The 12,729-nt window shown below is 46.7% G+C and overlaps 1 protein-coding gene across 3 annotated transcripts in view; it reads right to left on the bottom strand.

Annotated features, from left to right (window-relative positions):
• Positions 1-12,729, bottom strand: part of PTPRS (protein tyrosine phosphatase receptor type S) — a 164,723-nt gene that overhangs the window by 64,339 nt on the left and 87,655 nt on the right. For all 3 annotated transcript variants that reach the window (XM_082495277.1, XM_082495279.1, XM_082495278.1), the window contains exon 5: positions 7,115-7,303. In XM_082495277.1, coding sequence (XP_082351403.1) covers positions 7,115-7,303 — 189 coding nt within the window. The remainder of the gene's footprint in view (positions 1-7,114; positions 7,304-12,729) is intronic.

The following is a 12,729-nucleotide window of genomic DNA, read 5'->3' as shown; positions in this document are numbered from 1 at the left end:
AAAGGACCTGAGTCAAGGAAGACAGTTCCCAGTAGGAAACTTCCTGCTCTACCTCATCTTAAGTGATAGGGACAAACTGAAGAGAGTTCAGAGTACTCGAGATGGGGATGCCCTTTTGAAAGCAGGCCAATTCAGCTGGCAGTTTGCAAAGCCTCCATTGCGCTTGGCTTGACGAGTCTTAAGACTGGCTCCATTTTGTTGCCAAGAATGAAAAAAAGTCTTCAGGCTCTCAGCTAACACTACTGTTTGCTACTTGCAGAATATACGATGAACCTGCATTTATCTTCATCACTCCTGGGGAGAAGGGTCGGCATTATGGCTGCGTTAGCCCAGACAGGGAAAGGGACATCCAGGTACCTTGCATCACATTAAGAGTTGCAGGTTTGATCCCACCTTTGGAATTCCCAGTTCCAAACTTCAGTTATTGGCACAGATGTGTGAGGAATTCAATGCGTGTCCTTATCAGGACCTTTGGTTACCCTTCAGTGGCTCAGCACGGAGACCGCAGCCAGATGCTCTGCACTGAAGAAGGCCATGCTACTGCGCAAGGGCCAGGGCTACCTCACACTACTGCTCTGGAAGCCTCCCCAAGGCCAGCGCAGGAGGAGGGCTATGGAGAGAGAGGAGTCCTGCTACACACTTGCCTGTTGACTGCATCTCCCTTGGGTTATTTTGATTTAACCCCCCTCCAGTTGTCTCTAGTGCCTAACGTAAGTTTTCTGCCTCAGCAGGGCTCTCAGATGAGAGGAAGTGACATGGTGGCTGGTGAACCATGCCACGGGCAACGGTAAATCACTGTCCCCCCATTTGACCTCCTGAGGTTGCAACCATCTTCCTTCGAAAACATGGCAGGTCCTTTTGCTCACAGTGGCATTCAAACTTGTCACACAGCTTATCAAAGAAGGGGGTTTAGTTGCTTGGTTTTTACCCCAATCCTGAGAACAGGGCAGATTCCGCAATTACGAGTATTGCCTCTTACTCGGGAGAAATGCAAGAGCTTCTCTGCAACGGTAACAATGCCGCCGTTCTGCAGCACCTCCCAGCCAGGGCTTGTACAGCGCATTACGTGATAAACATCAGCCCTGCGCTCTCTCCTCTCCCCCAGTGAGGTACAGCAGCATTATTACCCCCACTTTACAGACGGGGAAACCGAGGTAGAGGTGAAGCAAATTGCCCAAGGTCACAGAGGGAAGTCTGTGGCAGAGGCAAGAACAGGAGCCAAAGTCTCCTGCTGCCAATCTGCTGCCTTAACCACCAGAACCCCCCTTCCCTCCTTATCCTTCAGCCCTGCTCATGCTTTTTGTGCTGCGGTTCAGTCCTCCATTTTCAGGATAGAAGGTAAAAATATATAGATACCAATTACAGTTCACCTTTATTTTTAAAAGGAGATGAGGGAAGAGAGGTATTATAGTGTTAGGATATTAGAGTCTAGTTATACTCAGCTTCTACTTAAGAGGTTAGGTTATTTGCTAGAGAAAAGTTAGCATCTAGTTAGGGTTAGGAACTAGCTAAGGTTAATAAAGCAGGCTGGTTAGCTATCAGGACAAAGGTTGGAGAGACAGCGCTTGAAAGAGAAAGAGGTGGGGGGAGCGAGTACTTGGGCAGGTCTCCGCACAGGAGATGGCAGGAAGGTTTTAAAAAGCGAGAGAGAGAGAGAGAGAGAGAGAGACAAAGCAGCAGAGGGTTATAGTTCAATTCAGTGGAAATAAAAACAGCCTCCGATACATCCTTCTGTCTCAAAACTGGAGTGAAAATCTGCCATCTGTGGCACAAATCTGGAACAAGGCTAAACGGGAAGAGGGTAGAGGAGGGGGAGAGACCCCACATCACCCACCGCTATAAAGCTGCTTCGGCCTGGGCTAAGCCTGGCAATTTCCTGCAAAGGTTCGCTCTAATTGACAGGAGAAACATGCTGGAAGTTAGAGCTATGTAAGCATAGATACAACAGCAGCTGTTACTTTCTTGTGTCATTGTAGGTTAGCTATTCCCCGTTCCTTCTAAGCATCAACGCTGCCTCTGGAAATGGGCTGTCAGCAGCTCTCCGAGACAGACTGTCCTGGAGCCTCTGCTCTTGGGGACCAAGAGCAGCCAAGCAACGCCACCTCGGTCTTTCCAGTTCTAACCCTGGCACACGGGACACAGAGATGAGGAGCAAAACATGTTTTGCGAGATGCCCCACATCAGGGACGGAGGGGACGGAATTTGAATCCAAATGAGCTCAAGTAACTTGCGAGGAAAGAAGAGTGGTTCGAATGGCGGCAGGGACACAGATGGTAGATTTTCACTGTTGGAGTTTCACATCTAACCAGCTTCATATTCAATACAGGGGCAGCAGGATGGTGCCAGAGGATGATCTGGAATAATTTAATTCTTCTGAAGAACTCTGACAGGTCCTGTAAGATTTGGTAAGGGGTCGTGGTGGTGGAGGGGAGGCACCTGCATTCAATAGCTGGCCTGCCCGGTCTCCTACACAGTGCACGAGCAAACGCACGAGGCTAAGCACTGTCTAGGGCAGAATACGGGCACCAGCTTTGCAGGAAAGCTAAAGGAGGAAGAACTCACACTGGACACCGACTTTGGAGTGAAAAGCTGGTTCCGAGAAGCTATGTGCAAATTATTCATACTGCCTTCCACAGCCTCCCAGGATCTGCAGATCTGCCTATTAAGGGCAAATTTTGAGGCTGCGTGAGCCCAGATGGCCAACCTAGTGTTTAGCAGCAGAGGCAAACGACAGCTTTAAAGGACTTGCCTCTGGATTATAAAGGACCAAGATGGTGCCAGGCAGAATACCACGTGCAGGTGTCCCCCTGTGTCACAGAGGATGGGATCTGCTCTTCCACCATCCCCTCCTCTGGCTTCCCAAACGCCAAGCTGCCTATGGATTCTCCAAGCCTTGAAAACAGGGAGAGGAGGACAGTCACCATTGCCATGGTAATGACAGAAAACACATCCCCACCTTCTGTCGGGCCACGTGTGAGAACATGTGTGTGCTATGCTCCTCTCCCGAGGGCTGGAGAGAGCTTTCTATTCTAAACAAGCAAGCAATCATCAAGGGTCTTCTGCAATTTTAACATGCTGGATCCTGGCTGACAGCTGCAATTGCTACATCTCTAATAACAAAAGGGGACTTGGCACACGGAGGAAATGTGCCACGAGTTCTGCAGACAGGCTCCTGCCTTCTCAAGGGACAGAGACGATCTGGAGGAGGGGGCTTTTCCTTTGCTCGACCCTTTCCCATAGCAGATGACCTGTGATTTACAGCTTCAATTTGAAAATGCTGCACCCCCACCTCTCCCTTCTGCAAATGCCAATAACCCTGTTAGATGTGAAACTCCAAGACCTCCTGCAGGTGTGAACACAATTATCACCGTTCCAGGGTACAAGCTATTGTGTAATTGGGGAATTCCAGGACAACTGTTGCTAAGTTACAAAAAAAATCTATCCAATGTTAGGAGGTTCATATTTAGCTGTTATCTCTTTATACAGATATATTAATTAGGATGGTTATTATTCTTTTTGTAGCCTGCAATACCCCTGCAGAAATTCATTAAGAGGGCAGAATATCCCTACTGAAAGAGTTAGTAGAAGAAATGCATAGCATGCCTCTCAAGAAGCTGTTACAAAGGAATTAGTTTAAAGGGCAAGGGTTACAAATCTGGACATTAGCAGGTTTGGGGTTTTTTGGTTTGATTGTTTTTTTAATTGAACAAACTTACCAAAGGTCTCTGAATGTTAAAAAAAGGTGAAAAAAAGAAAAAAAAAAGGAAAAGTAAGTTCGTTATAGCCAGTTATTTAGAAAACAGAAGACAACAACAAGACACAAAAGGTTTTAGTGTTTCTGTGATGCAAGAAGGTGGCTGCAGGCTGCCTCCTGTGATCCCCCCTAGGTGGCACGGCTGAGCAAAGGACATTGGCTTCTACGTGAAATGTCCTGAGACTGCCTGTGTCGGGGTTAAGCAGAAATATCCGTTTCTCTTCCACCACCAAGACCAGGTAAACTCTTAGACAACCTGGGTCTCTAAAGCTGAGATGCTCATGTATGTATAAGGGAAGCAGGAGGCTAAACAAAGGTTCTTTTGATTGACAATTCAGCTTTTCATTCAGTCAGAACCCCCAAACATTAAATGATTTCTGGTTGCTTGGAAAGTTTATCTGGAGATTGAAGGAAGAAGAAATACTGGATAGAGAAAACCCTCTATGGTTAATGACATATCACCTGTTTCTCAATTATATTGAAGACCCACGAAATAATGGGTCCACAGGATGATGTGACCATGGTCTCAGCGGTCCATTTATACTGCCAGAGAAACATTCAGGTTTTTTTAATATAAATGAGAACCAAATCTGGACACGGCTACCCAATTTTGCAGAGCTCTGTATATGACATTTCACTTGTACCTTTTAATGAGCTAATTTGCATGTTTGCCACTAACTTATATATTGATATCAATTCAGTTCTTAATACCCTTCATAATACAACACTGCGGCTGCCATCCTGATGACTTTATCTCCAAGGCAGAACAGGGGTGCCTGTCCTGTCCCGCCGCTCTCAGCCTGTCCCTGTCCCGTCTCCATCAGGGAGCAACGCACAGCCAAGTCTTCAGAGACAACGCAGTCACTGGCTTCTATGCTAAGCCTGTTAGCCAAAGTGGAGTGCTGAAGTTGTGATTTAGTACCAGGGTCACTCCTCCTCCCTGCACTCCTATTCACAGAGGGCTTGTCAAACACCCGTTAGTGGGGCGTAATTGTTAATCCCCAAGAAGCTGGGCTGGAGTCATGCTGATGACCTGTGGGTGAACGACACTGAAGCTCATTAGCAGTGTCCTGAAGCATCCAATACCCTAATGTTTGCTAGTGCCACACTTCTGGCAGCAAAGTTTGTTTTCTGGAAAGATAAATGTATTAAATTAAGTTCTGACTTTAGCAGCACTCGCACCATCAGCACTCAAACAGGCATCGCCTGTTACAAACTCAGGTACAAACACACACTTGAATCTGCTCTGCCTTGGACTTAAAACAACTCCTCTCCACTGACCAAAACACTAACACAGTACAGATGACCCTAATGTTAATACGTTTAGCACTTTAATACTTTGGCCTTTACAGCACAGAACATGCAGGTTTTGAAAGGCCATAAAAGTAGATGAAATAGGAGAACTCAAGTCCTGACAGTCCAGGAATCTGCACTCCCTTTCACACAAGCAACAGGTTTCCGCCCCTAGGGACAACAGGGATGCTGCAGGGTTTCACCAGTTTACTAATTCAAAGCAGCTGTAAATGAGATTAATTCTCAGCAGGTATCTTCTGATTTATCAGAAAGGCCAAGGGTTCACTCTGAGGCTAACCAATTCACTGGAATAAAAATGCAGCACTCAGGTGGCTTTAAGGAGAACACCAGATCGAACCCAGTTAAGGAGTATAAAGGCATTCTAGCAAGATGATAAATGTATTAAAAATAATCTGTCTGTGCATTACTCACACTTCAGATCACGGTCACAGAGCACGATATAATTCTAGTTTACCTCTCATTATTTATGCTGAGTGATTTTTTTTTATTTGCATTTGCCTCAGCTGTTATGATAAAACAGGGAGGTCAATCTCATCTGTGTTTGTGGGATTCAACAATCCATTCTAATTCAACAAAGCAGTTTAAGTATCTGCTTGTAAGTTTGCTTCACTGAATAGGGATGCATTTATGCAGGTGTATAAAAGCTACAGAGAACTGGAACTAGACTGAATCTTTTCCACCGGTTGCCCACAGAATTAGAAATCTTTGTATAGAATCTTTGAGAAAAAACAGGCAGTTACATTCTCTGACATTCAGATCCAGCATTACCGTAGTCAGAACCGATTTCTCCAGAGCCAGCAGAGCCCTGAGCAGAAGTAGCGGCTATCAGTGGAGCGGCTGACTTGTAAGATGTCTAATATGAACAAAGCAACCCCAGTTGCTTCACTGAAGCTTCTGCTTTCCCTTTGCCTACAACAAAGCCATTCTTTTGCCAAAAAAAAAAGACTCTTGAAAATGCTCCATCCTTCTTGCCCAAAGAAACGTTCTGAGTAGCTGAAGTGACGCTAGCGCTTGCTACGTCCAACCACGCAGACGTGTTTTCTCTAGGCTGGGTCAAAGCACTCAGTCCAAGCAGTATTTGAAAAGGATTATTTCTCAGGTTAGTTTTTGTCAAAAGGTAAAACTTCCAAAGCATGTTTCATTTTAGAAGCTATCAATGGAAGTTCTTTATCAGTAGTGTTCAAAATAAACACCCCTGTGCCTTGCACACATACACACATTCTCACACAGGGAACTGGCAGATTTAACAGTATAAAAACAGCTCCTGAAAGGTGAATATTAAGAGATGTCATGTTGACACACACACAAAACAACAAACATAGAACAAACAAAAGAGACAGATGGACAAGCAGATGGGGAAAGACAGAAAACTGACAAGAGCCACAGAGCTGGGGTACATCTGTTCACGGAGACCCACTCCATGGGCACTGCCCCCGAGCACCAAGGGGTCACTCCAGAACGCTCACAACTGCTCTCCAGTGATGACTGCAGGGACTTGATGCCAGAGAGATCCCGCAAGAGCTGTTCTTCAACACCGGCTTTGCGAGGCTCAGTTTACACCAACAGGATCATGTTTCGACAGCAAGAGGCTGCCTGAGCTGCCGACCCTATAACCAGGTGCGCATGGTCGAAAAAGCCAGGTCTGCCGTAGCAGTTCTCTTTCTTCCTTACTTGGTTCTTGGTCTGAGGATAAAACCCTCAGCCCCCATCCAGTCCCCAGTTTCCCCTGAGCCCCAAGAGCACCGTTCTCCAGTGAAGCAGTTACAGTGTCTCCTGGATGGGAACCAGCTTTCCTGCTGCCATTCCCCTTCTGTCAAGTAGGCAGCAGGGAAGGCGAAGAGGATGGGTTGGAGGGGAAAATACTCCAACCACTCCCTGGGTAAGAACATGAGTCCCAAAACCCCAAAAAAAGTGATTGCCCCAATCCACACCCAGGGGGGAGGGAGCACATCTACCAGCCCTCTCTTCTACTTCAGAAACCTCTGACCAGTCTCTTCACGGCTCTGTCGAGGTCTCAATTCCTCCAGTCTCACACAAAGACCTTACCTGATCTCAGTTGTTTTATTCTCCCATTGCTCGCGCTGGGGTCAACGGGCAGGAAATCTTTAAACCAAGTGATCTCTGGGTCTGGGTTCCCACTGGCCGCACAGAGCATTGTGGCTGTTCGTGTCCTCTCCACCACTTTCAGCTGGGGGCCCATATCAATGTTTGGGAAGCCGGGAGGTAACTGGTCCTCTGGTGGGAGAGAACAAAGGAGGAGTCGGTTAAACACGTACGAGGGACTGGCGCAGCTGGAGGAGCTGTTCAGGGCAACACAGCGAAGAAAGCATCAGGCAGACTTGCTGCCCAGTACTCTGTGCAATGCACTTTGAAACAAGGCTACAGTAAACGGTCCACAGATGGTTTGTGAAAATACATTATACAGCAAAATTACCAATTTGTCCATTTTGTGTGACTATTCTAACGTCCCACAAGAAGATTCTATATTTAAATGCAAACTATTAAAACCCTTTGAGGCATGGGAATAGTAATTTCAAAGTTTCTCCAGGTCTTGCACTGAATCCCTCTGTCAGGGAAGCGACTCGCACTTCGCTGTTTTTACAGCAGGAGCTGTGCGCACGCACGGCAAAGATCCCGGCACCGCGCAGTACAGTCTATGCAGCCACATTTAAAAGGAGGGGTTCTTCCGCCCCCTCCAAACCCCGCAGTACAAAACAAACTGCGCAAGAGAAATAACGAAGGTGACTACGTGAAAAGGCCCCTCAAAGCCACAGTGGAAACCGAGAGAGAAAGGAGAGGAAAATATCATCCAGCTGTAGTTACCAGAGGGGACACACGTAACAACAGTAAGCCCAGTGCTGTCAGACAGGGTGTGATTTTTAGATTTATTAATTCAGAGTGCTGCTGCCCTAGAAGAGGAGGGACGTGGCACCAGCACCAAGAAGACGTGCTCAACTGAGCTTCCTGCTCCCTCTCCATCTCGCCTTTGCCTCCGCTAATGAGGGTGAGGAGGGCAATCCTAACCCATGCTGACTAATTTGCGATAACTAATACAAAACCCCAGTGCTTCCCCCACAATCTTTGTCACGACCTCCTAACTCATGTGGAAGAGATCTATCTTATGCTGGCTGATAGAGATCAGGAACATGCCATTTTTTCCCCCCAGAAAATCAGTCTTTGGGGGGCGGCAGCCAGGAAAGAGGATGTGGACACCAGGGTGAGACCTTACAGGGATTCTCCATCGTTTCAAATGAGGTGTGTTGAGGAATCACAGCCTCGGGAATCTATGGCATTGAATCCATCCCAAAAGCAGGTGAGGGAACAGAAGGGAAATAACATAAAGGATTTTAAAAAGGTGAGATTTTTAAAAAGGTAACATACAGCACAATCAGCTCCCCAGAAACCAATGGGAGCTCTCACAATGGCAGCAGAGACGGGCTGGAAACCCTTGCCTTGGTTGGGAAACATCCCTGCCAACTGCAAACACAACAAGAGCTCGTTTCCTACTGACGACACATTACGTATCAGAAGCAATGGAGCCAAACTACGTACGGCTGAACCCAGAGACTGGAACAAGAGAGAAACCTGGTGGCCTTGCTATGGTGGGTGTCTTCTCCTGTAAGAGCAAAGCAGGATCACCAGATCCCAGTACCGCTCCACACAACCTCCAAACACACATGATTTGGTAAGAGCTATTCCACTCTGCTCTGCCTCACGCTCAACTTCCAAAAACCTATGAAGATCATGAAGGCAGAGCTAAAGGTTTCTGCGGTGCTCCGATACCTGAGGCCAAGAAACTCTTGTCTAATACCGTTCTTAGCAGCGCACAGCTACTGCAGAGAAGAAAAGGGTTTAAATGCCTCAATTGTGTGTTTAAAAGTGTGCATTGTTTCCTTCCTCTGACCATTGTCGGAGAGTTATAAAGGATCTATTGTGACTCACTGGAGAGTGAAATGTATTAACCACACCTCTCCCCATATATCAAAGGAATCTGACCACAAACAAAAAAGCACATACCATTTTATAACTGCTAAAATAATACACATCTCCCAGTATGGACAAACTTACAGTTGTATAAAGGCATGGCCATTTTGGCATGCCTGAAGCACCTCTAAACCAGAATACTGCATTCTAAAGAGAAAGATAACCATCGTTAACAAGGGACTGAACCAAACCTTTGAGTTTTCAGTTCACCAGGCTGTGCCTGGGTACTGTAGGAGTCTCCAAACAGTGTGTGCTCTTGCAGATCATGTGTGCTGCAAAACCCTGGCCCCCCAAGAGTGAGCTCAGGACAGAGGGGCCCTGGGAATTGCTTTGCCTGTGCACAGCTTTCAGCCAGGCTTTTAACGTCTTCTCTTCCCTTCTGCTATTTAACCAGGCGGTGGTGTGTTGTTAAGGAGCCGTGGCGCTGCTGCCGCATTGGCTGCAGATGACATCATTATTGATTACTGCTTTTATCCTGCTCCCTGGTGATGCTACTCCACCTGGCTCAGACCCGCATCCGTTAATTTCATGAACCAATTAATCCACAGAGAGAACGGCCCTCTTGACTGGCAGGGTGCGTGTGTGATTGTGTGTGTGTGCACGTGTGTGTGTGTGTGTGTGTGTGTGTGTGTGTGTGTGTTGGGGGAGGCCTGCTACAACTATTATTACCAAGTGTTTCTAATTAAACAAAAATGTTAATCTTGCAGCACAATGTGCAGAATTCCTCTGAGTTTAATTAAAACAACTGCGACTAGAGGCGTGATCAGATTTGAGGATCAGATCAGCGGCGGAAGCATCTCTGAACATCACATATTGCACTGATTCAAGTGCTCAGATTTCCTTCCTGCCAAGAAAGTGAAACTGCCTTCATCCCCTAACAATTGGATTCCCTGTAATAATGCAATTACTACCTCAACTCAATCCCCACAAGACATGCACACACATGCCCTGCCACCCTCCCCATCAATCCCCAAACACCAGCCCAAACCTGTTACCAAATAAACGAGGAGTGCCTTAGATTACGAATTCTCGTTCTAAAAGCAGCCTGGGCAACCGCAAGAACAAAAGAACCAAGACGCGAGCTGAAGATGCTTCAAGGGCACATCTGGGCAGCTGCTTGCTGTTGAAAATCATGCTGGCTTACGCAGGCAAACATTTTCGTGTGTTGCCATATTAACAGAGCATCCCAAACACCTCATCCGTACCTGCTCTTACACGGAGTTGTTTAAAGGCTTCCCAGATGAAAAGCTGGTGAATTACCTCAAGGCCACTGAACAAAGTAGGGTGAGAAAGATTAGGGGAGAAGGGGTGGAGGGAGACAGGGAGAGAAGAGCACTTCAGCATTCATTTACAATAAATCCTACCAGACGGTGTGCTCTGTGCTGGGGGGCACGCTGCGAACCAACCTGGGTGCGTGCACTGACACGCACACGGTCAGACAGAAAAAGCAAGGGGCGCCAGCACCAGCGAAGGGAGACACCAGTGCTCGCTGTCTCCTTGTCGCTCTAGAAGGTGGCAGCTCTGTGTTTAGATAATTAGCTGCGCGGGAAATGAGGATGATAAAGAAAGATAAAGCGGGTGTTGCTGCTGCTCTTTTTCCCGCAGGGTGTGCACAGTTGTTTAATAATTTAGAGGAGAAGGAGGGTGTGAGCACATACAGACACACTACGTATTGAATGCAGAAAGCCACAATGAGGATGCTCCTGAAGTGAAGGAGTAATTTTTCACCCTTCTCTGGAGATATGTGGCCCAGCATACAGACACTGGCTGGTCTCTGAGCAGTCAACTATCCTCGCCTCAGGTGGAAGAACACAGAGGTGAAGCAGCCTGAGCGACACTAGTTTTAAGCAGAATCAGGATTAAAACCCAGCACTCCTGAGTTCCCTGTTCTTTTATGAACCCTTACAGCTGCCCCCTCGCCAGCAGGTATCCCGGTATCATGCACCTTGTGAAATCATACCAACAAGTTCTGCCCATCAATATGTATTTACCTGTGTCTTAGTTAACATTATTTCACAGCCAATTTCAATACACTCCAGGAGTCTCACTAACATGCTCTGTCTGTTGATTCCATTTATTTTGATCTGAAAAGCTTTACTATGAAAATAGTAATAGCCTAACAACGTTATTAAAAATTTGCAGGCTTATAGACAATAAATACACACGTAGATATGTGTGTTGGACCCTGTAATACTGCAGGTAGTACACTGCCTTCCCTACATTGATGTATCCCCGCGTACCCTCCTTATAAAGGCATCTGAGTTAAAATCACTCTGACATTATTCATAAGCTACAGAACTAACCTGCTTTCAACGCGGCCTGATTTTTAGGTCACTACGAGAAAAGCAAAACAAGTCAAGTTTGAAGAAAGACTGCCAAGAATTTTCCAAGTGGCAAGGTAATATTTCAAAGGGGCCAGTTTCTCTTTAAGATGCGTGCCTGTGGGACTCCGCACTTTCTGCTGAGCTTCTAGAACTGATTTTTGTTTACCTTTTGCTGATCGAAAGCCAACAATTACAAAAAACAACAAAACAGCAGGGATCTTGCTAGAACTTTGTACATGCCCACACCAGATGTCCTCTTGGAGTGGGAAATGTGTGAGGAAAATTTCAGGCCAGAATTCTTAGAGAAATGTATGAACACTTTGTAAAAAAAAAAATAATAAAATCAGCAGGGAATCACTAGAAAATCAAGTTCTGAAAGTCTGTCCATAGCAGCCTGCATCATACTCCAGTAGTAAGTACCACAGCCCTTACAGGTCTAACAGCCAGTTTTCCAGCATGCAGTAATCCTCAGGAAAAGATGGCATCGGCCAGTGTGCAGCCCGCGACGTATCAGGGCACAGTACATTTCGTTCCACAACATTTAACTGGACCAAAGCACTGGTTTTTATGGGATCGTGCCACATTTACTAACGATTCACAAAGGGTAACCCTTCACGGAACTCTCTCTATCAGCTTCAACCGAGCAAAGAACTAAGCCCATCCGGGCTCTGCTCAAACCCTCCTGTGCCCCCCAGCAGCGGGGGCAACGCGGGGGGAAAGCTGCAGGCAGGCCCCCCCCGCTCAGCCCACTCAGCTGCCGACAGCACAGGACACACCTTCGCAGCATCAGAATCTCTGTCTCGGGCTCCTAAAGAATTGGAGGGAAATTATAGTCTGTATACAGGAAGCGATAATAATAAGAAAAAATATCTATCTTTCCTGGGAGTGTGGCGCTTAGAGAAACTCCACCATCTGAGAGCCGGGGTGCCTGTGCCAACTCGCTTCCTTTAAGCCTAAGTTGTAATGGAAAATGACAGCAGCTGGAGTCAACAATAACTGGAAAATGCTTCCCAAAACCATTTGCTTTGCTTTTCTTTTGGGCTCTGCAGGAATCAGGTTTGCAGGCACCGTGTCTAGCCAGCTGTGGAAAGAACAGCAAGTCTCCACAGCCCTATCAAAACTCCCATCCCTCGAGAAGCAGAACAAGGAGGACAAACAAGCCAGCAGAGCTGGTGTTAAGAGACTTTGTACAAGTTGAACAGTGTCCATCACAAGCTCTGCTTCTCAGAAGCTGCCAAAGGTTTCCTCTCCCGCAGCTTCCTGTTTTTAAGCGAATGCATGTGCATTTCTACTCGGGTCTGATCCAGGAGTAGTCATGTGCATAAGCAAAAAGGCGTTTTACTCTCAATCCCT

Source organism: Vanellus vanellus (genome assembly GCF_965231255.1).
Source record: "Vanellus vanellus genome assembly, chromosome: 25".
NCBI lineage: Eukaryota > Metazoa > Chordata > Aves > Charadriiformes > Charadriidae > Vanellus > Vanellus vanellus.
The sequence above is the reverse complement of the archived record's forward strand: the minus strand, read 5'-3'. Positions and strand labels throughout refer to the sequence as shown.